The sequence below is a fragment of the Sphaerodactylus townsendi genome, linkage group LG11 (assembly GCF_021028975.2).
Source record: "Sphaerodactylus townsendi isolate TG3544 linkage group LG11, MPM_Stown_v2.3, whole genome shotgun sequence".
Classification (NCBI taxonomy): Eukaryota; Metazoa; Chordata; class Lepidosauria; order Squamata; family Sphaerodactylidae; genus Sphaerodactylus; species Sphaerodactylus townsendi.
In genome coordinates this window covers 69,891,832-69,912,817 of record NC_059435.1, presented here as the reverse complement: position 1 = coordinate 69,912,817, position 20,986 = coordinate 69,891,832, and the positions used below count along the sequence as shown (strand labels likewise).

Here is a 20,986-nt window from a genome sequence, read left to right as displayed (position 1 = left end):
ATATATATACTCCACTTGCTTTCCCAACATCAGATCCTCTGAAGATGCCAGCCACAGATGCAGGCGAAACGTCAGGAGAGAATGCTGCTAGAACACGGCCATACAGCCCGGAAACCACACAGAACCCAAACTCTTGTTTTAACATACCGGTATACTGAAACAGACAGACACTCCCATCCATCTAAGGGCACTATATGATCAGAAGCAAACTTTCATAACCATATCCGTAGCTGGATGTATTCCTATTTAGATGCTGCAAGCACAATTCCCACTTGACCATAAAAATAGTCATGCCTTTCAGGCACATGAAAGGTTGAACATCTATATGGTGGGAGGGGGAATATCCCCAGGCAAACCTGTACTGCTTGAGAAATGTTCCTGAAGATGTCTAAAATTTGGATAGCAACCTGTCAAGCAATATAGAGTGATGTTGTTAGGACATGAATCACAAACATTGATCACAAGAACCTTGCTGGATCTGACCACAGGTCCACCTAGACCAACATCCTGCCTAACACAGTTATTCTGGAGAATCAACAACTGGCCAACTAGTTATTCTGGAGAGTCAACAACAGGGGATAGAAGTGGAGATCTTTCCCCAATGTTGCCTCCTGACACTGACATTCAGAGGTTTATTGCTTCTAGACATGGAGGTTTCTTTTACTCACTACAATAAGCCACTGACAGATCGTCCCCTTTTCAGGTTTTCTATGCCTATGGCAACGCTACTTTCTCTGGCAGCAAATTTTCTATTTTAATCACTTCTTGACAGAAGTATTTCCTTTTGTCGCTCCTAAAGTCCATCAGCTTCATTGGATACTGTTTAGTTCTAGTACTTTGAGAAAGAAAGAGTTTCATTTATCCACACTCTCTAGCCCCTGCATAATTTAACCTCTCCTCATAGGAAAGGTTCTCCAGCCCCTTAATTATCCTGGTGGCCCTTTCCTGTACTTGTTCCAGCCCAGCAATGCCCTTTTTGAGATACAGTGACCAGAGCTGCACACAGTATTCCAAATGAGGCCACACCATAAATTTCTACAATTTTATTTTGAATTGCTTTCCTAATAACCCCCAGCACACTGATCTGACACTTTCATTCAGCTGTACACAATGACCCCAACGTTTTCCCCTCACCCTCTCAGAAAGTTCAGACTCTTATCAGCAATGCTGCCTAATTTTTGTCTCCTCCTTGTAGATGCCTGCAAGATCTATTTTCATCTCTGTTCATGTAACTAAGCTTCTTGGGGGCATCTTGATCAGGCATTATCTTTACTCCCCTTGGTCTCAGTCATTCTTTTCCTTATTTTGAGACATTCAAACAATTGCTATGTAATCCTGGCTTAGTATTTTGACAGTATTATCTAATGCCTGACATCTAAATGTGCATTCTACTTTTAAAAACTAACTATACATTGGAGAATCTTATATAAATGATTGAGACAAGAAAAAAATGAAAAATGTATGCGTGAAAGAAAACATATGAAGGATACCCCCTGAAAATAAGGAAAAGCTGGAAAACATAAGCAGGATAAAAACTTGAACTTTTATAGATAAACAGCCACTGATTTTCACAACACATGTAGCCCTGTATTGTAATGAATTACCATACAACTATGAGATTTTACACAATATAAAATGTGGTACCACAACAAAATTTGCTGCACTTCAAGGAGTCCCAATTTCACAAGACAGTGCAAGAGAATGATTTGTATTTTGCTACTGCAGTGCTCTCCTAAGCAAGGACTACAAGTGAACATCAACAGGATTCCCTGTTTGTATTCCCAAAGGAAGGGGGAAAGAGAATCACAGTATCTTCCACATATACAATGTTCAGAACATTCCATCCTCACTTCCATTATCTACTATCTCCCCGCCCTTTTTTTGGTTTAGGCATGTTTTTACTGTTCATATTCCTGACTTAAGCCTCTTTGCTGCACAGAAAAGAAGCTCCCAGGTGGTAGGGAATTCTGCAGAAACATTTTGTGACAACACACACATTTTGAAATCTCTCAATAAAAATCTAAGATGTAATAAAAGAATTAATGTTTAGGCACCTGATGTGCTGTGCCCACTAACTTTGTATTGTTCACAGTTACCTTTTGCTGCACCTATCTCATCACCATATGTTGCCTTCATTTTAAATTTGAGGCTTTGTTGGATAGAATATGCCTTCCAATGTGAATATGAAGCACTTACCCCAATGCTGCTTTGCTATCATAAAATGCTTATGTACAAGCAGATATCATTTGGGAGAAGGGGAACCAAAATTAAGAAAACCATAATCAAATAAAGAAACACGTATACACTACCATAAACTTTTAGAGAGATTTTTTCTATATATACCAATATAATGTGTGGCCTACAAGTGGGAACTCTGTAAGGTTTTTAAGACAAGGGACAGTGGTTTGCTGTTGCCCAACACACAATAAAGGCCTATGAAGTTACACCTCCAAACCAGTGCCATGTTTAAGGGGAATAGCAAATATTTCTAGATATCACAACAGGGATTATGCATAAATTTCCCCTCTCCAATTCATTAGAAACTGTTCACATTTGGGTTTATTTATCTGAACTATCCATATACTATCTTCTGCCACATGCACCCAGTTTCAGGAGATAAATGAACAATGTGTCAATGACTTCTTAGAAATTCAACATGCTTATCACATATGAGCCACAATCCAGCACAAGCATTAAATTTATTGCTTGTAATAGGACTCAACATGCCTTACTAGGCTGGATTGTGGCCATGGACATTTTAAAATTGATAGCATCTTTTACATATAATAAATTAAATTGTAATAAAATCATATACAGGCACTAAATACGGTTCACTTCCTATCTACTTCTGATCTTTGAGTAGATTTATACAACTGCTGTCTTAGCACAAGAAAGCAATGTTTATGTTAATTTCACAATGAGATCAAATTGGAAAGCAATCATGTCAACAGGCCCTAAAGATATTAAAACATTCTCTTCTTCACACAAGACATGTCTCAAAAATCAGGCTGACTGAACTCACAGTTGAAACAGTCCAATAAAATAGTAAGAAGCAGCATTCCACAAGGGCCAGTATAGGGACCAGTGATATTAGTTCACAATAATCTTAAACTGAGGGTGAGCAGCAAAGTGCCCACATCTCCAAATTATTCAGGAAGGTGAGAAGCTCCAAAGAGATTTCTCCAAATTGGGTGATAACATGGCAAATTAAGTTCAGTGCTAGGTATATTCACTGCGAATGCAAGGAAGTACTTCTCTCAGAGAGCAATTATCTAGTGAAATTCACTGCCATATGATAAAGGATAACTGAGTTAGCTTTAAAGGCAAATTTTAGAAATTCATGAAGGCTAGACCCAGCAACAGTTATTAGCCATGATGATGCAATAAAACCTCTGTACTCAGAAGCTGTAACCCTTTGAGTACAAATGCTAAAGGACAACAAGGAGATGCTTTGGCCTCTACTGTCTGTTTGCAGGCCTTCTGGGGGCAAGTGACTGGCTACTGAGTGAAACAGAATGCTCATATAGATGGAACACTGGTTCAGTCCAGCACAGCTGGTTTGTAGTTTAAACTATCATTCTGTCCAGTTATTTCCCTGTAAAAGAGTGTTTTTTATCAGACCAGACCCCCAGTTTGCAGAAAAATCTAAAAAAATAAAAAAATAAAACCAACAACTGGAGGTTAAAATCTCACAAAACAATACAAGTAGCCTCTGTAGCTTTAAGAAATGAATGCACTCTGTGGTGGCAGCACTAACTTCCAGCCTTGGTTTGTGACAGTGAAAGGAAGAGGATGGGGGCAGGGCTCTTTTCAGGACTGTTTTGGCCTTGGAGGGAGTACTCATGGGGCCAGGCTTAATAGCAACTAACAGGTGACTTGACACCCTGCCACTTAGATGACTCACCCAGGCCTAGCTGCTACTACTGTTCAACGCACAAAAGCCAGTGTGGTATAGCAGTTTCAGACTAGGATCTGGGAAACCCAAGTTCAAATCCCCACTGTATCATGGAAGCTTGCTGGATAACCTCATCACTCTCTCAGCCTATCCTACTTCGGGGGTGGGGGGGGTTGTGATGTAAGCTGCTTTGTGTCTCCACTATTGAAAAAGTCACGGTATAAATAATAAATACAACTTAAGATAAAAGATTGGAGGGAGGGAGGGAGGGAGGGAGGGAGGGAGGGAGGGAGGGAGAAAGAAAAAGATGTGGGAAAAGGTAAGGATACAGGAACTATAAAGAGAAAATAGTCCGAGAAGGAGGATTCAAGGAAAAGCAAGGTAATCCCCACAATTTTTGAGGGTTCCACACTGTGCAACTAGCCCTGGCTTTGTGCCCAGCACTGCACAACTGAGCTAAGCCCAGCAGCTGGAACAATACAGAGATTTCCCAGGGCATGTCTTCCATGGGGAGAAAGCAGAGAAAGTTGAAGATTGGGGGGCTGGGGAAGATAAAAAGTTTGTTTAGGTGGTGAGAGGGGAGGAACAGATGAAGGACAGGGGGGAAAGCTATGGGGATTTTCAAAGAAGGGGAAAAAAGAAATAGAGGTAAAATTAGATACACTCCTGCAAGTCCTTATGCCTCCCTCCCCCAGACCTGACCATTTAAACCAGTTTTTAAAAAGTGGGTGGGAAGAGGTGGAGCTGTTTTCAAGCAGGGTTTCTGATTGGTCACTGAAGATCTGGTTGATTGTACAGATTGTACAAATGCAGTGGCATTTTTAATTACTCCTCTTCTCCCCTGCGTTTGGCCTTCCCCTATGTGGCTCCAACTGCTGTGGCAACCATTTTATGGTTGCATCCACCATACTACATCAGAATTCCAAAGGCGTCCAAAAAGGCTCAAAAAGGCTGGAGACACTGATTTAAACAGTCAGGTCTGCGGGGGTGTGTGTGTGTGTGTGTGTGTGTGTGTGTGTGTGCGCGCGCGCGTGTGCGCATTTGATGTTTAAATCTATAAATTTAAATAAGACAATTTTTCCACGGAATTCTAGGGCCTTTCCCCACTCTCGTCGTTCCCCTCTATGCCGCGCGCTGCTCTCAGCGCGCAGCATCCCAGGTGCGCGTCCGGCCGTCCCCACGACCCCGCGCTCTGCACGGGGCCATCAAAAGGTGCCGTTAAGAAGAGCGTCTGGGATGCTGCGCTCTGAGGGGCGCAACAGCAGCAGCTTTGGGCCGGCTGCGCTGTCGCCGCCCCTCTCAGTGGGGAGTGCCGAGGGACCCAGCGCTACTCTCCTCGAGTAGCGCAGGGCTTAAGGTAAGTGGGGAAAGGCCCCTAGTTTGACAGCTTACCAAGTAATGGTGAAAAGTGTAAAATAAATACATAATTTATCCTTCTGCCCTTAGCATATGGCTGGTGGGATGCCAACATCTCATGGTAAAGAAAAGATTATGAAAATAGATATATCAATAGAATATAATTTTCTCATATTTGAACAGAATCACTGACCACAAGTCTAGATTCCTGTCACACCCAGCCTGAAAGAATAGCCTGACTTCACACAGATATGCTCCAAAAAGGTGAGCGATGGGGCAATAAGTTGTTTGAAATCTGTAATAAAATTTATTTTGTATTAAAGCTGAACTCGATATAGTAGATTTTCTGCTGATTTGCACTCTTCATTCCTAATAGAGCCCTAATGACCACAACAGCAGAGGAGCCTCCTTGGCTCCTCTCATCCAGCTTCCACAAACCAGAGGCTGGGTGCACAAAATTACTTTGGCAAACATATATCATGACTTCTTCCTTTTTGCTAACTGCATCTCATCACACTGGTGGCTGCTCTGGAAGCTCCCCAAATGGGGACTGGTTTGGCATCTGACTCAAGGGAATAATTTAAAAATTGAGATTCCTGAAATCCTGTTCAAGAATGGTTTCTCATGTAAGTTTTTGATCCTAATCCTGAGAATGTGGGTCCAAATTGCATGTGTACAACCACATAGAGGTTTAGACTGAGGTGCTATCAACAAGGTGATGATATCCAGAAACATCAGAAATGTATATATGATAGCATTTGCTTTTATATATTGTTTGGCTACAACTAGTGAGCGAGGTAAGTCCAATGAAATTGAATCCAGCCAAGAACGAGATAATAATAGTTAGCAACTCTTATGACCTGAAGGGAATATATCCACAGTCACTGATAAGGTGCAGCCTCCCCTGAACACGCAACTAATAATCCAGGGACGGCCATGGGTAACTGCACTGGTAAAATTGACTAGGAGCACTTTCCACCAGCTCCTTCTGGGTAGAAGGTTGGAAGCCTTGCAGCAGATTTAGAGCAGTCATCTGTCATTCTTGTCTTCATAATGTCAAGACTGAGCAACTGTTGTTTTTCACTAGATTTTAAGCTCACTCTGCAGGGACCATATCATTTCTTGAATGCATCTGACATATATTCGTAGCATAGTAAATGGCAGTGCTATTTACCAAAGACTACTTTGGAGGGAATTAAAATGCCACAGTTGGTGCAAGATAGGACAGCCTATCTTCCCGATCTCCAGAATCCATGAAGTTTTATATTGCCTTACAGACACAATCCAAGAGGCTGGTTATGACCAATACGGTGCTAAATATCTGGGGCCTAGATCCATGAGAAACCAGCTACTTTCTGTTGGGTAACCTTGGGCAAGTCACACATTCTCAGCCTAGCCGATGCAAAAGGATGGTGTGAAGATAAATGGAGAAGGGGACAATGTTGTAACACACCTTTGGTCTCCATTGGGGAAAAATATGGGGCATAAATTAAGTAAGTAAACAAATAAATAAATGGCATCTTTGGGGGGGGGGAGCAGTTGAGCAGACAGCAAGAACCAGGATGGGCACAAAAAGAGGTACACTTGGCAGTCGCTCTCCAATGTGAAACCTGCCAAATCTAAAGCTGCACCCTTATCCTTGAGGAAGTACAGTGTTTATATTCAGACAAATGTTTGGAGGCAAAGGATAAGCAAGGGTTTATATATAAATAAAGCAACACATAAACCTCTCAGATTAACAGAATTAGACATAATTTCAAAATAAATATGTTGATCACTGGCAATGAGCCAAATTAACATGACAGAACTGACCACTCATTCAAATTCTAACAACATAAGGATATTAGTCCACAACATGGTGGACTAAGCACAAGTAGCTGTATTGCCAAAGTTAACAGTACACTTATCATGGTGAGCATGTAACCAGCAGGTGGAAGAGACCAGGTATACCAGGCAAATTACTATTCTGAGCAGACTTACTGGATGATAATTTGCAGACCACGTGGCAATAGAGAAAAATATTGTTTTAACATGTTACCATAACAGCAACTGTGCAGTAATGTATAGTGGTTAGAGAGGAATCAAGAGAAACAGTGGCATACAAATGTTTTAATAAACAAATATGCAAACAAGAACGAGGTAATAATAGTTGGCTTGAATCGCCACCCTGCCATGGAAGCTTGCTGAGTGGCCATGGACCAATCAAACACTCTCAGCTTAACCTATCTCATAAGGTCCAGGGGAAAAATGAAGGAAATGAGAATGCATACAAACCACAATGAGTCCCTACTGGGGAGAAAGGCAGGGTATGAATGAAACAAATAAAAATAAAGTAAATTTAATTTGGCATTTCAGAGGAAGATAGTACTGGAATGTGTCCAATATAGACACTTTTTTAAAAGTACAATTTCTGCGTTGAAACAGCCTCATTTCATTACAACTGGTGAGATCTGCTCAATAGGGCTTATGTGTGTTGTAGTGACTATACCCAAATTGGGAGGAGGGGCTTTTCACAACAAAAGGAAGATTAAAATACCTAAAAGCAAAAACATTAATTTAAAATTGATTATGGAGATCTGTGCTGAGAAATCATATTGTACTTATTTTTTAAACACCAATGAAAACACACAGAACTCCCTCACAAAGCACTTTGCCAGATTCTCAATATGTACAGTAGACACACTGTCATGTGGTCACAGAAGGGTGTGGAAATCACTTACAAAATAACTTTATTTTTCAGCTGATCAACATTTGAACTTGAGATATAGTTTACAAACACCATTAAAACAATTGCACAGCTAATTTTCACACCACGATAGCAGTAAATCTTCATGGCAGGACTTACTACGTCATATCAAGCAAAACTGAGGCTGCAGTCGTATGCACATCTTATTGGAAGCAACTCCCACTGAACAAAGTGGGGTCTATTTCCAGCAAACATGCATAAATAGACTGAAAATATCACCAACAGATTAATAACATTGGTATCTTCAGCTGAGCAGAATACTTCTGGATGCTTTCTAAGGTATTGGTGTGCAGTAGAAGTGAGAGTTTTTATATTCAGTTTCTGAATTATAAAATACCGGTATGAACATTTCATATTTTTGAGGCTCATCTGAAAAGTTAAAGATTACTTTTACTGTAAAAATAGGATATAAAAAATAACTACCTGTAAATTGAATATGGTCTACTACCTACAAGTATAGATTTTCCCACAAACCTGAAACTCACTTTTTAAACTAAGCATCTTAACTGTTAAAGCAAGCACACTCGTATGAGTTTTGTTTGGGTGAACATCGAATCAATTAAATACCAAAAGTTAGCCATGCCCAAAGACGACCGCTACTTCCAAATGTACTGAAAACAGGAACATCGATTGCTTCAAAAGCAAATGCAAAACTGCCACATATTCCTTCTCTATGATTATTTGAATCCATATTTTAAACAGATTATGTGTATGCGATATTCCCAATTCTTTGCACTAAACCAAAGTATGTTGGTCTGTAAATAACACTTTCAGTTTCAAGGCAAAACCCAGACAAAACCCTCTGAATCAAAGGCAGCAAAGGACATAATCAAATAACTCAAGTCCTTAGCACTTAAAAACATGGGATGTGGATTTAATTTTTTCACATTAACTAGGAGAAGGTAGCAAAAAAGAGAAAGGTGGTAGTTACAAGGGACAAAGCCAAAACAAGGCAGTCTTTCCCCACACTCTCCTGTTGTTGTGTATACTCCTGCCTGTGGCTTTTGACAGCTCCTAGGGAGGAGCCTTCCATTACATTGTTTGCAAAAGTCCCCCTGATCTGGCAAAAATCTGACTATACCCTGTTTATACACATAAGCAAGAGCAATACCGAAAACCTCTTGAGGAAAAAAGATAGGCAACAGCAACAATCCTTACTTGGGAGTAAGCCTCATTGAACTTAGCGAGGCTTACATCTGAGTAAATACACTTAAGGCTTGCACCAAGAAAACAACACAGGGGAGAAAGAACAGGCTGAAGTTAATTATAACGAGAGAGAAGGGACGGCGACAAAGGAGGAAAGGGAGATCAAGGAGCAGACAAGAGAAGCAGCAAGGAAAGGAAAAATCAGGGAGAGCCATTTCAGACTGGGATGGAGGAGGGGAAAGGAAGTTAAAAGTCCAGAAACTGAGATGGGCAGGGTGGTGACAAAGAACGGGGTGGGGGCAAGAACAGGAGAAAGTGGGAGAGGAAAAACAGAGCGGGGGCGATTAGAAGGGGTGAGCCAGGGGCCGGGGCCATTCTCAAGAAGGCGCTGGGGCAGGAAAGGGGAGGGAAAGAGGGGGGGGGGAGAGAAGGAACGGGGGGGGGGGGAGAAAGGCACAGGAGAGGAGGGCGAAATGGGGAAGCAGCCGCGGCAAGGGATGGCCATTCTTGACATGGCACCTCCAGGGTCAGCGACGAGGAAGGGGGGGGGAGGGAGCCGAGGAAGGGAGGAGGGCGGCCGCTGCTTGACAGTCTCGCCTCTCCCGGCCCCGCCAAGCGTCCCTCTTCGGCCCCTTCCCTCCCTCCGGCTTGACAGAGCCGCTCGCCAGCCCGCCCGCCCGCCCGCAACTTACTTCTTTCTGACTCTCTGGAAAGGGGAAGCGCCATCTTTGCGAGGCCGGCCCCGAGGTCTTTTGTCTGTGGCGGCGGCGGCGGCGGGGGCCGTGGGGGGAACTCCTGGCTCGGGGAGTCGCGGCGGCGGTTCTTGCCGCTGCTCCGCCGCCCGCGTCAGGCTCCGCTCGTCGGTTGACATCCTAGTCAGCGGGACAGGAGTGACACATGGAGGACGGCGAGGGCTGGCGGTGAGGAGGCTGATCCCGAGGCTCCTCCTGCTTCGGCTGCTGCCGCGGCGGTTCTCCCTGTCGGCCTCCTCCTCCTCCTCCTCTCCTACCTCCGCCTCGCATTGCTGGCCTCCGCCGCCGCGGACCAGCGCGCAGGTAGCGGCATGGGGAGGAGAGGAGAGGAGAGCCCGCCTCAGTCGCGACGCCACGCAGAGACCCTCGCGCGGCTGGGGGGAAGGGGGCGGCGGCGGCGGCGGCGGCGCTTGGCCCGACTGCCAGGCGGTGGCGCCTCTCTGAGGAGAACCCCGCTCCTCCGCCCACCTCCTCACAGGCCACGGGCTGGGGCGGTCGAGGCTGAGGCGGCGGCGGCGGCGACTCCGTTCCCCTTGCCCTGGCGCTGCTACTGCTGAGGCGACCGTGGTTGCTTCATGGCGCGCTGGCCCCGCGCCCTTCCCTCCCCCGCCCCCAGGAGAAGAGGAGGCGGAGGCCGCGGAGGGCGGCTGAGAGGAAGTTTTGACAGCTCCTCCAGCTGCTGTGGGGGAAGCGGAGGGCGGCCGGGTGAGGTGGGGAGGGAGGAACGGCCGGCGTGGACGCGCGTGATAGTCGCATAGGCGAATTATTCACTATTATATATATATATATATATATGAACGCGCAAACAGTGCCAACTGGAGCCTCCCCGCCTTCCCCTCAGGCGGGCCGAGCCAGGAACTTTGACGGGGGGAGGGGCCGGGGAGGCGGTCCCCGTGAGGGGAAAAGGTGTCGCTTGCACCGCCGCCGTCTGTCACTCCACTCCCTGAGGCGGCCGGTCCGATTCGGTTTGGGTTGGCGCGTAAACAACCCGCGCGCGCTCCGCAGTCGCACCTCAAAGGGACGTTAACCGTCACAACGGCTGCCTTTTTCAATAAGGGTGGTGGGGGGGGGAGAGACGGGAGGAATTAAGTATAGCGATTCCCTCCTAACAGCCGCCGCCTGCCTGGCAGGGAGGCGGCAGACGGCGACACCCGCTCGCCCTCTCGCTCCCTACCCCCCCCCCTCTCGGAGCGAGGCCCCACACTGCGCCTGCCCAAGGGCCCCGCCCACCGGCCCTCCCTCCCTCGGCACAGGCGGCTCAGTCGACGCGCCGCCGCCGCTGACCTCACGGGCTCTGCTGCTGCTGCCAGCGGTGGAGACGGCGGCGGCTGGAGCAAAAACATGGAGTGCAGGATCCCGGGATGAAGTTTCTCAAAGGGTTAAACAGTCGACCCCCACCCGGGAGCAGCTTTAAAAGGCTGACACCGCTTTAGTCCAGCACAAACTTTCATTTGCTGTAGCCAAAAATATAAATAAGGAGTTATGGACACTTTGGAGAGTGTTATCCCGGAGCATGTTTAGAAAAGGAGTAAAATATTAGCTTTTAAGGTGCCGCAGGACTTGTTTTTTTTTTTTGTGCTGCAACAGAATTTGTTTGCTGGAGAATTTCAGCGTGCAATTGTGGTTGAGAACTCCTAGTTATTACACGCTCCGTCGCACCTTTCCTGTACCGCGTGTCGTTTTTTGTTTTTTTTGCACGTGTGAATATGCACGCGCAGTGTGAAACTGAACGCCAGCGATCCGCCTAAGTGGTTAGCACGGACAGACTGGATGGAACGCTGTGGTTGCGAGTCAACTTCTCTGCCGCCCCCAGACCCGCCTGGGCGAATTGTATCCTCGAGCAAGGCAAGTCACTCCACCTGGCCACCTCCTCATGTTCTCCCACCAACACAGAGACTCGAGTCCTGAATCCACAGGACATTTTGCATGAGACAGATCACCGGCTTGGATAAGTTCTCTTTGCCAAGATTGCAGATCACAAGGCGGAGGGGTCGGTACCCTTTCCCACTATTCAGTACCTTTTCCCACTATTCATTTGACGGGGAGGAAGAGACCCATCCAGATGTTGGGGTGTTCATTTCTCCGAGTCAAGACTTACTTGGGTCACATACTCTGGAAAGTTCATCCCCTCCCCCCATCACCACCACCCTTGGTCTCTAAGTTGCTGCTGGACTTGAATCTGGCCAGTTTACTGCAGACCCCCAAAGCAACCCTGGAAACTATTGCAACAGACCTGGCCAAAAAAATCCCATCCCCAGGGTGGCTTCAGGTTGTGGATGGCGCAGGACTCTTTGGCCTGCAGCAACAAACCTCCCCCTCCCAGCACCCCACACACTCGCTAGTGAGGCTGGCAGGGGTGTGGGGCGCAGGGCACATGAATGCCTGGGGAGCAGTTCCCCCTTACTCTGGCCCTGCTAGTGGTGTGTGCCTGAGTAAGGCCAGAGCATGGATGCACATATAACCTACTCCTCCTTAGCTACATCAGTCTCCATTGGAGACCCAGGAAAATTTAAAATTTGATAAAACGACAGCCCCCCGTGGCTTGTCAAACAAATATGAAATTGCTTTAACAAATTAACAAACCTTTAATATGTAGCACAACTCAATTATACAAAATCTTCAGTGCTTTTCACGAAAAGCACTCAAAACAGTTTCAATTACTAACAGTGCCCAGTAAATAAAGAAAAGTGCGAAAGTCCAAACAATGCAAGCTTTCTTTATCCCATCTGTTCTTCTGCATAGGCTGCAGCTGCTGACGGTCTTTCTTCAACTTGGTAAAAAAAATAAGCAAGTGAGCTGTGGGCCTTCCTTTCCCTGTTGCAGACCAGATTAACTGAAGAGCGTGGGGCTCTTACAATTAATAATATACAAGCAAGCTTACCCAGGGCACATACTGATCGAGCTCTTGTCCTCTGGGCCCGAAGATCCAACCAAAACACAAATAGTAAAATGGCATCAGTTACACACACCTGAAAACTTGAGCTTCTGGTCTTCTCCCCTCCCTGCTCTTGGTTGCTGGGATGGGGGCACGTGATAAGGGGCGGGGCCTTGGGGGGGCTGCTGTGAGGGCAGGGGAAGTTGGGCCCAGCGGCCCAAGACCACAGGCGCGCCCCGAGCCCTTGGCCTGAAGTGAGGGGTGGCTGCGGAGGGAGTGGGGAGAGAGGCGAGTGGCCAGTGAGGCTTTCTGGTTGCAACAGCTGCTGCTGCTGCAAGGTGATGGAGAGAGCTGGGGCTTGTGCTAATCCGGCTCCTTCTCCCCCTGGGATATGGGCCGAGTCTCCCTGGCTGAGAGCCCGGATTCTGGGAGGCTCAGGGGTGTGTGCGTGTGTGAAGGCTTCTGACTTGTCTCAGAGCACAGCTACAGCTGGCTCAGAGCAGGGAGACGCCTGTTTGATGCCCCTGCCAGTGTGAAGGTGTGGGGATGGTGGATTCAGTTTTTGGGAAAGCCAGAACTGCGTAGCTGAAGGGGAGGCACAAGATGTGGGGTGTGCCCATGTGCTCAAGGCCAATCAATACTTCTCCCCTGTCCCCAATCCCACCTGTCCCCAACCTGGGGATTTTATTTTGCAAATAGTTGCAGAATAAGACTGTGCAAACAGGAAGAACTTTTTTGTTTTTCTGGAGTCGCTGAGCAATCTGGTTCACCCAACCTAACACTGCCCCCGCCCTCTGCTCCAAGAGAACCTACTCTGTTCCTTTTTAAATCCTCGCCCTTTTAAGAATATTCATCCCTTCCCCCTTTCAGGTAATAGCTTGAGGTTTCAGTTATGCTGTGTAAGTTACCACAACTGCTGAGTCATGCAACTAAGTTATGAGCAATGAAAAGAATTAAGCCTGGAGCTTTTCAATGAGCCATAGGTACACAGATGACTTGGCGAGCGCGCATTTGAAATAACCACAGACGTAGCACTATTATAATAATGGGTACTCTCAGAAGCATCCACAAGATAGGCTCTTGGATAAATAATTTACATTCCAGCCTAATTTTCTGTCCCTAGTGTGCGGGCACATTTCTGTTTCTTTCGGTTCTTTAGCCTGTATTTGGGTCACAGTTAATTTAGAGAGAAAGGTTTGGGGAAATCTGCATGAGGTCGCCAGCACAAGCTGTAGGGACTCTGCATGTCCCCAGTTTTGCTGTGCAAGTATAGCGTTTGATATGTGGATCAGAATTTCGCAACCTGAAATCCCCAGGTTTATCCCCCTCCCCAAACCTTAAGTCTTCCAGGCCAATAAAGAAGTTTGACAACCCTTTAAGAACAAACATATGAGAAGGGCAGAGGCATGTGGAACCTCCAGTGTTAAAGAGGTTATGGTTTAGGGAACAATCTTAAACAGGTCTACTTGGAAGTGTTATTCAGCGAGGCTCGCTCATAGGAGAGTGCCTACGTTTAAGCTTACAGCAGGACCCTAATCTTTAACCCTTCCCTCCCTGTTTCTTAATGACCACTACTACATCTTGGTTTTATGAAAAACTAGCAAACAAAACCCAAAAGTTTAAATCTTGAAAATGAAAAAAAAATGTATATGATTTAAATAATTCGGTTTCCAGAACTTTGGGGAAGGGAGTAGTGACCGACTGTATTATTTTTCCAGTGTTCTCACAAGGCGTTAGAATTTGCTAAAGTTTTGTGTCATGGGGGTGTTTGGGGAATCGATTTCCTAGGCTATGGAGCTCCTTCCTCTGGGAGAGAAGTCTTGGTGGAGGTAGTTGAATATGTTCTTTTAAACATTTGCAAGGCCTATGAAAGATGGCTGGTGGCAGTTTTATTGGACTCTGAAATATGCTTAAACCTGGTTGGCTTTTAATGACATGAACTATATTAATGAGTTTATGAAGTCTTTTATGGTTTTGAAATTGTGAATTGCCTTGGATACCTTTCTAAAGCAGAAAGGTAGCAAGTAAACACACCTGTCTAGTGTAACTACAGTTATACCTTAGATATTCTTACCATTGTTCCAGATGTAACAATCGTGTATAATAATTAATATAGTTGGGGTTAGTGTTCAAATCTCTTAGCATTCAATATTTCAATATTTATTCATATTTCTATGTCCCCTCTTTAGAGTCCTGCTGGATAAAACAAGATGAAAAGCCAGCCATTAAAAACACAAGCCATTAGATATAAACAACATAAAAACTGCATAAAAGAGAACAGACCATTACAAAACCGGTGAGATAAACCCCCTAATTAAAAGCCTCAGTTAAAAAGATGTGTTTTAGGCTGGTGCCTGAAGGAAAGGAAAGTAGGCACCAGGCAAACTTCAAATGGGAGGGCATTCCAAAAGTGAGGTGCCACTACACAAAATGCCCTGTCTCTAGTTGCCGCCTGCCTCACCTCTGAAGGCAGGTCGTAGAGAGCAGGGCTGGAGAACCAGATCCCAACTTGCAGGCTGGATAGCATTGGAGGAGATTATCCTTCTGGTACATGATCTCAGTAAGCCTTACAACAGAAGTATAAGATAGACCACTGTTGCTATCCCCCCATTGTAAATGGATGGCTGAGATAAAGCAGTTTGCCTAATCTCACCTGGTTAGGTCATAACCAAGGTAAGATTGGGACTATGGAACTGATACTTCACATCCATAAGTGCTACATCCAAGCTCTTATGAACAGGCCCCTGAAACGGCAAAAAGACATCTAAGCCTCAGCCAATTTTCTAATAGCAATTCCTGCCTCAAATCCTAGTGCAAATTTAGCAACAACAACTTGTCTTTCCTCCTGATAGCACATATTGCACACTACAACAGACAGTTCCAGTACCATAAATGAACAGGTGTTAAGGAACAGTTTGGCAACAGGAATAAAAAAAATAGCTAATAAAAGTGATGAACACAGGCATGTTTAGTTGACTTTTTAAATTCCCTGCCTCAAGATGTGGTCATAGCTACTTAAATTTCAAAGCTAGTTGAAAAGATCTATGGAGGATAGATCTGAATGGGACATTTGATTATCAGATGCTGGGAGCTGTCACTGTCGTCATTGGGCCCTATGGGCTCCCATGTGGCCGCTCTAGAAACAATGCTGGTCTGATCTGGCATGGTGGAAAGTGCCATCAAATCACAGTCAACTTATGGTGGCCCCATAGGGTTTTCAGACAAGAGATGTTTAGAGGTGGTTGCTATTGCCTACCTTTGCAAAGCAACCCTAGACTTCCTTGGTGGTCTCCCATCTAAGTACTAACCAGAGCAGGATGGGAGGCAAGCAGGGTGGGCAAGCAGCCAAATGCACCCTCCGTGCAACCTAGGTGAGTGGCGATTGGGTCTCTAGCCCTCTCATGCCCCTCCTAGTTACACCATTGTCCAAGTGTGGATAATACATCTATGGTGTTTGAAAGGCTCTTCTGCTGGTTTGTATGTATTTTAATTTTTATCTCTGCATAAGTTTTTACATAAGAGTTTTACTGTTACATGAATATAAAACTCATGTCCATTCTCTGAAGTGCAGCAACAATTCATCGCTGTTACTAAGTGGCAGATAGTACATTGTCTCACATCCAAAGCACATTTGGCCTCTATATAATGGCAAACTGCCCCACGGTTCAGTACTAAGCAAGAATGTCATCCTTCTTAATCCACTTAAGTCAGTGGACTCAGAAAACTGCAACAATTACATTGCATGTACGTTATCCCAATTTCCACAATACTGCACTGTGCCATACTCGTATGATAACACCAGGAAGTAATCACAAGTGATACAAGGGAGAATGTCACAAGGGAGATATGTCCCATCTCAGCCTCTGCGTTCGGCAGAGGCCAATTTGCTGGTGGTTCCTGGCCTCCACCCGGGCCAGGCCCTTTACAGCCCTGGCCCCTGCCTGGTGGAATGCTCTCCCGCCAGCTGTCCGGGCCCTGCGGGACCTTAACGAGTTTTGCAGGGCCTGTAAGACTGAGCTATTCCGCCGGGCTTTTGGAGAGACCAGCCGCTGATGCCGATGCCCCCTCCCTGCCCCCCTTTTATTTTAACAACTGGGGCTTTGCTGTTCCCTCTTAAGGGGAGTTTTAATTATTGGACGCCATCTGTTCTGCTGTGTTGTTGTTTGACATGTTTTACGATTGACTATTGTATTTTAAAGTGTATTACCATCATTGTATGATGTGCTTACTATTTCTGTTGAAAACCGCCCTGAGCCCTTTGGGGGAGGGCGGTGTATAAATTTAATAATAAATAAAATAAATAAAATCTTAATTTCACAAAATGTCGCAAAGAAGTGTGTGCTTATTGTGGTGCTATAAAAGGGCACCTCCTAGAGGCACAATTAAGACTGTACTCCTACGCATGTTTTCTTGGGATCAAATTCACCGAGCACTGTGCTATTTATTACGGAGTAACTGGAACCTGGATAGCCCAGGCTAGCCTGATCTTGGCAGCTCTCAAAAGCTAAGCACAGACAGCCCTGTCAATATTCGGATGGGAGACTATCAAGGATTGTTCCACAGAGGCAGGCAATGGCAAACCACCTCTAAATATCTCTTGCCTTGAAAATATCTCTTATGGAGTCACCATATGTCAGCTCTGACTTTATGGCAAAAAGGGTTCAGGACTGGCTTGGAATTCAAAGCTTGTTTGCTTGGGTATCAGTCTTATTATAAATCAAGGGGGCCTACTTTCAAGTCAACAGGATTACGATAAGGCTGTGAATAGGGAGTGTGCTGTTTCCATGAGATTTCTTCCCTGCCCAAACTATTTCACAACAGCACCATCATGTGAGTGCTTCTTGGTTGTGCAACATCTGGAGCTCAAAACAAGCTTTCTAAAAATGGTCTATAAAACGTTGCACAACCATCATGGTGTGAATGCATCCTTCGGAGGACTAGCGCATTAGAGGGAATCAAGGTCAGACAACCATGATAACTAACGAATGAATATCAGCAAATCTACAAACAGAGCCCCAATGCTCTGCTTTAGAGATCCCACCCATTTATATTGTCAAATCTCAGAAGCTAAGCATGGTCATCCCTGGTTAGTATTTATTTGGATGAGAAGGAGACAACCAAGGAAGTCCAGGGATGCTATGCAGAGGCAGGCAAAGGCAAACTACCTCTGTGTGTCTCTGGCCTTGAAAACCCTATGGGATCGCCATATTCTGGCTGCAACTTGATGACCCTTCACCCACAGTAAAGCTGGACGTGGTGGTGAAGGGCATGTTTGCAATTGTGCTGGGTCAAGCATATTGTAAACTTGCAGGTGTGATCTTCCATTGCTTTTTTGTACCATTACAGACATTCGAATGAAGGATTTTTTTGCCTTCATTGGAATGCTGTGTGGTAAATAAATGTTACTATAACATTGCAGCACAATGTTTACTGTATTTGTAGTTGTTTACTTCTAGGTTTTCAGTCTTATTTATTTATTTGATTAAATTTTTATTTATTTATTTATTTATTATTAATTAGATTTAGGAACTGCCCACCCCCGAAGGGATCTGGGCAGTGTACATCAAACCATAGATCAACAATAATACACAATAAATAATTTAAAATCATACTAAGAACTCTATAAAAACAGAGCAGCATTACATATACAGTGCAACAATGCTGCAATAATGGTGATGCCCGGTCTAAAGGCCGGGAGGGGACAGACAGTGCTGAACAGATGTTATATCGGGCCTGCCGAAGATGGTATAGCACGCAACACAGGGGCATCTGGGAGGGGGAATCGGTGGCTGGCCTCACCAAAGGTCTGGAGGAACAATACGGTTTTGTAGGCCCTGTGAAATTCACCAAGATCCTGCAGGGCTCGCACATTTGATGGAAGAGTGTTCCACCAGACAGGGGTCAGAGCCGTAAAAGCCCTGGCCTGGGTAGAGGCCAGCCGAACCATGGAGGCCTCCATGCTGCCCTCTCCAAAATAACTCAGGGCGGCTTACAGTAATATAACATAACAAAACTCAATTTAATAAACAATTAAAACTGCTGCTAATAATTAAAATCAAGTCCAAGACTAGTTAAAATACAACTAAAATTAGAATCTACTTAGAACTTAAAGCTTAAAACCAGGATTGGGGCCAGAAACAGACGTAATTATATAGGCCTCAACCAGAAGCCTGGTGGCTGTTTTATACCTCATCAATTGCTTGGGAAACAGAAGAGTTATCACCCAATACTGGCTGATCACACTTTAGCATCATCAAGAAACAGAAGCAGCAGGTTGGTGGTTAACCTTTTCCTGCTGCCTTCCACTTTTCCTAGAATGGGGGTGCCATTACTCAAATGGATGGATCTCCTAGACAGGCGCCCAGCCTGCCTCTCCCCCTCAACAAAAGCGAGAATAAGATGCAACTTGGAGCATCCTGCTTGTAAGTGATGCCGATGCATCTCTTCAGCCTACTCAGTTCTCAGAACTGGATCCATCTGGTCGGACCCAAAGGGCAGCCGGAACGGGTCCAAGAAGTGTCGCCAGGGTTTTGTGCCCTGCGGGTGTGTGGTCTGGACCCGTCCAGAGATCACCGTGGGTCGCTTAATGAAAAATGGACCGAGGGGAGGACGATTCGGACCCTTTACTGGACCCGGCTGGAGTCCTGAAGGTGCCGCTGGGCTTTCCCGAAGAGCAGCAGAGCGCGGGCGCGTTTTTCCCGGAGGCGCCTGCCGGGCGGGAGGTCCCAAGCAGGGCTTGCGGCGCCAGGCCCTCCACCTGCCCGACCCAGGAGAGGCCGAAGTAGGTCAAGCCTTTCCCCGAGCAGGGGCCCCCGGAGGCCGCGCGCGCACCAGGGGGGAACACGCTCCGCTCCAGGCGGCCTCCCGGCCAGGCCGCGCCCTCTCCACGGGCAGGCGCTTCTGGCACCCGGACGCGCCTCCTCCCCGCCGAGGGAAGGAGGGAGGGCAGAATGGGCAGCCTGCCTCCCTCCCCCTCCTTGGGTGGGAGAGCGGCGGACGGAGGGGAGGGACGCGCCTTGGCTCTTTGCCCGACACCGCTCGGCAGTAGCCACCTCTCCAAGGCGTGGGCAGGAAGGGGCTTGGCCGCCGCAGCGCGGGGGTGCCCTTCCCCGGGCCAGCTCCGGGGACGCGCGCCCGGCTGCTCCAGATGTTCAGGGCGACTGGCGTAAACCCCGCAGGGCAATCCCGCCGGCCTCCTTTGCCCCCGTCCCATCCGCCGAGTAGCCCCGTAGTCCCTTCTTCTCGCCCTTCCCGGGGAAGTCTCCTTTTTTCTTCGCCGAAAACCCCCAAGACTAGCAACGGCACTATTTTGCGCGGAAGGACCTCCCTCTGAGGGAGGGCGGTGATGGGTCCGGCGATCTCCCGGACGAGCTGCTTTGCGGCGGGGCTGGTGGGGAAGCCGGGGGGTGGGGTGGGGGCTCCTGGACACGTGGAGATATTTGGAAACTCGTGCAACGCCAGGCAGGGCACAGAGAGGGAGGCTGTTCGGTCCGCGGGACTGGCAGGCTCTCCAGCGCGCCCCCTCCTCCTCCCGGCCATTGCAATTCAGGCTTGATTTAAATGTCAGGCAGAGCCGCTGGGCGCTTGAAGAAGGGAAGCCCCGCCTTGGCTGCTTGAGGGCAAAGTCCTGCGGGAAAGCGCTCGCCCCCTTTGCGAGGGTCACGTCAGGCTTGGGCCTGTGCTGAGTGACAGCTGTCATTCATGGGCATGCCCTGTAATATCCTTTGGGGTGCGGGGTGTGTGGGATTGTTTACCTCCTCCGATTGCACGCAGGCAACTCCGGCAACTTCAGCAAAGGCCGCCTTTGCAGCCACTTGGAACTTCCACCTGCAGACTCAGGATTAGAATTGAGCGAGGCCTCTCCCTACTCGCCCTGATGGGGGAATCAGAAACTAGATTGTGCGGGTTCTCTTAAAGGCATATGCATCTATACATCTACATACATCGCTGTCCCTGCAACACGCTACCAAAATGATCTACAGAATCTTTTCACCCGTATCCTTATACTTTAAGAGTTTCTCCGTGGGATTGTGTGTGTACACAAAGACCAAGTAGGATCCACTATAACTCCTTTTTGAAAAAGCATTCAGCCCCTAACTCATTCTTTAATTTGATACTCCTATTTTTGTTAATGTGGACTGTTATAATCTGCATTCTCACAATCCATCTGCTGCATTGTTGATTGCTGTGAGTTTCAGAAAGGGGGAAATATCTAT

The 20,986-nt window shown here is 46.5% G+C and overlaps 1 protein-coding gene and 1 long non-coding RNA gene across 4 annotated transcripts in view; both read right to left on the bottom strand.

Moving 5' to 3' along the window:
* KMT2C (lysine methyltransferase 2C) overlaps positions 1 to 10,475 on the bottom strand; it is a 170,650-nt gene extending 160,175 nt beyond the window's left edge. Inside the window, exon 1 of the mRNA XM_048510499.1 lies at positions 9,836 to 10,475. Coding sequence (XP_048366456.1) covers positions 9,836 to 10,014 — 179 coding nt within the window. The 5' untranslated portion in view covers positions 10,015 to 10,475. The remainder of the gene's footprint in view (positions 1 to 9,835) is intronic.
* A 2,009-nt stretch (positions 10,476 to 12,484) lies between these two features.
* LOC125440537 lies at positions 12,485 to 20,029 on the bottom strand. 3 transcript variants are annotated; one of them, XR_007245723.1, is made up of 4 exons: positions 19,225 to 20,029; positions 15,424 to 15,514; positions 14,845 to 14,966; positions 12,485 to 12,807 (listed from the first exon to the last, which is right to left on the bottom strand). It is a non-coding gene; the product is annotated as an uncharacterized LOC125440537 (long non-coding RNA). The 3 variants fall into 3 exon arrangements; XR_007245725.1 differs by having other exon boundaries at positions 14,845 to 14,963; XR_007245724.1 differs by lacking the exon at positions 15,424 to 15,514.
* Positions 20,030 to 20,986: the final 957 nt, after the last annotated feature.